At 67.9% G+C, this 2544-nt stretch overlaps 1 protein-coding gene across 2 annotated transcripts; it reads left to right on the plus strand.

Moving 5' to 3' along the window:
- Nucleotides 1-469: 469 nt before the first annotated feature.
- On the plus strand, nucleotides 470-2334 carry HES6 (hes family bHLH transcription factor 6). Of its 2 annotated transcripts, none has more exons than XM_033229675.1 (4): nucleotides 470-767; nucleotides 845-931; nucleotides 1032-1113; nucleotides 1349-2334. In XM_033229675.1, the coding sequence occupies exons 1-4, from the start codon at nucleotides 687-689 to the stop codon at nucleotides 1771-1773; spliced, it is 675 nt and encodes a 224-aa protein (XP_033085566.1). In that variant the 5' UTR covers nucleotides 470-686; the 3' UTR covers nucleotides 1774-2334. The 2 variants fall into 2 exon arrangements, with proteins under 2 accessions (XP_033085566.1, XP_033085567.1); XM_033229676.1 differs by having other exon boundaries at nucleotides 548-767; nucleotides 1032-1073.
- Nucleotides 2335-2544: the final 210 nt, after the last annotated feature.

The raw sequence follows: 2544 nt of genomic DNA on the forward strand, positions 1-2544 counted from the left end.
AAACTCACGAGCCGCCCTGCCACCGCTGCCCAATGGACCCTGCCTCCCCGGGACTTGGCAGCCACCCCAGCCGGGACCTGAGACCCCTCTAGGTCCGGAGACCAGGGACTTGGCTGTGGCTCTGCACCCCAGGGAAGCAGCTCCTGGGGCCCGTGGCCCGAGCGCTCAGCTCTGGAGGCGCCACCGGTGAAGGAGGGAAATGAATGAATTAATGAGTGAATGAATGAGTGGACGGACGGGTGGACGCCTGCTCGCACGCGCGGCAGATCAGTGGTCCTAGAGCAGCAGACGGAGAGAAACAGGCGCAGGCAGGGCCGCAGCTCCCCGGGGTCGCCGCCCGGGTGTCGCCCCCGCGGGGGTCTCGGGAAGGCCTGGCTGGGGGCCCCGCCTAGCTCAGCCAGCTGCCGCCCGTCAGAGCCGCGGGGCCGCACAAAGCGCGCTGCCCCGATTGGCTGCAGCGCGCCTCGCGGTCGGCGGCCCCGGGCCCGCGCGGCCAATCGGCGCATTGAAATGCAAATAAGCGACTATAAAAGGGGCGGGACCGTGGCGGGCCGGAAGCCGCGAGGAGCGCGGAGTCCTGGGCTGCTGCTGGCAGCTGCCGGGCAGCGGAAGCGCTGGCGCTCCGGTCCCCGCCGCTCCCGGTCCCCGCCGCTCCCAGTCCCCGCCGCGCCCCCAGCGGAGCGGGCATGGCGCCACCCGTGGCGCCTGGCCGGGACCGTGTGGGCCGTGAGGATGAGGACGGCTGGGAGACGCGAGGGGACCGCAAGGTGCGGGCCGGGGCCGTGGGCCAGCAAGCGGGCGGGAGGTCGTGCGGGGCTGGGACTCAGTGTCCCTCTCCCCGCAGGCCCGGAAGCCCCTGGTGGAGAAGAAGCGGCGCGCGCGGATCAACGAGAGCCTGCAGGAGCTGCGGCTGCTGCTGGCGGGCGCCGAGGTGCGGCGGCCGGGCAGGCGCCGTGGGGCTGCGGGGCGGGCGGGCTGGCGGGCGGGTCCGGGAGCGTGCTGCCGGCTCACCGCCCTTCCCGCCTGCGCAGGTGCAGGCCAAGCTGGAGAACGCCGAGGTGTTGGAGCTGACGGTGCGACGGGTCCAGGGTGTCCTGCGGGGCCGGGCGCGCGGTGAGTGGCGGCGGGGCGGGCGGGGGCGCCGGCCGCGGGCCCCTGCAACCCCCGCCAGACGGAGGACTTCCCTCCCGGCGCCCCTGTCCTGTTGGCGGCGAGGGCTCCCCCCGGAGCAGGGTTCGCCCCCGCGTCTCCTGGGTGAGCAGCGTCCCCGCGGGCCGGGTGGGCTGGGCCACGCAGTCGCCGCTCACCGCGCGGGACGCGGCTCTCTCCCTCCCACCCTCGGGCCCAGAGCGCGAGCAGCTGCAGGCGGAAGCGAGCGAGCGCTTCGCCGCCGGCTACATCCAGTGCATGCACGAGGTGCACACGTTCGTGTCCACGTGCCAGGCCATCGATGCCACCGTCGCTGCCGAGCTTCTGAACCATCTGCTCGAGTCCATGCCGCTGCGTGAGGGCAGCAGCTTCCAGGATCTGCTGGGGGACGCCCTGGCGGGGACACCTGGAGCCCCTGGGCGGAGTGGCTGGCCTGCGGGAGGGGCTCCGGGATCCCCGATACCCAGCCTCCCTGGTCCCGGGGACGACCTGTGCTCTGACCTGGAGGAGGCCCCTGAGGCTGAACTGAGTCGGGCTCCTGCTGAGGGGTCTGACTTGGTGCCCACAGCCCTGGGCAGCCTGACCGCAGCCCAAATTGCCCAGAGTGTCTGGAGGCCTTGGTGACCAGTGCCAGCCAGAGTCCTGCAGGGGTGGGCCCGGCCCTCCCTGGATCTCCTCCCTCCTCCCAGGGGTTCAGATGTGGTGGGGTCGGGCGCCTTGGAAGTCTCCCAGGTCTTCCCTCCCTCCTTCTGTGGATGGCCTGCAGGGCAGCCCCTGGTGACCAGCCCAGTCAGGCCCCAGCCCCGTTTCTTGAGAAACTTGTAGGGACCCTGCAGCTCAGGGGTGGGTAGAGGGAGGGAGCTACAGGCAGGAGGAAGAATCTTGTAGAGCTACCAGCGTTGTCCCAGGTTCACCCGCCCAGCCTGCACCAGCCCTGTGCCGGCTCTGGGGGCAGAGGTGGCAGGAATGATGCTGGGCACTAGTGTTCCAGGCAGCCCTGGGCTAAACAAAAGCTTGAACTTGCCACTTCAGCGGGGAGACGAGAGGCAGGTGCAGTCTGCAGCACTGCTCAGAGCTGTGAGGCTCTGTACATCTTGTTTGTAGCACACTTGAGTTTGTGTATCCATTGACATCAAATGTGACAATTGGACTAAATAAAGAATTTTTGAGTTAGTTACCCTTGAAGTATTGTTGAATGATATGTCATTAATGTGTCAGATGTGTAAATGCTAAACTAAGCACATTTCCCCTGCATCTGAGGCTGGTGCATATCCTTTAAAACCTCACCCTTTCTCAGCAGAGCGAGCAGTGTGATGGTGGTGGGGATGCACTCCGTGGCTGTCCTCAGGCCCAGCCTGTTCTTGGGCATTGTGTGTGTCCTGGTGAAGGATTTTG

The sequence above is a fragment of the Trachypithecus francoisi genome, unplaced genomic scaffold, assembly GCF_009764315.1.
Source record: "Trachypithecus francoisi isolate TF-2019V2 unplaced genomic scaffold, Tfra_2.0 Lachesis_group13, whole genome shotgun sequence".
Lineage (NCBI taxonomy): Eukaryota > Metazoa > Chordata > Mammalia > Primates > Cercopithecidae > Trachypithecus > Trachypithecus francoisi.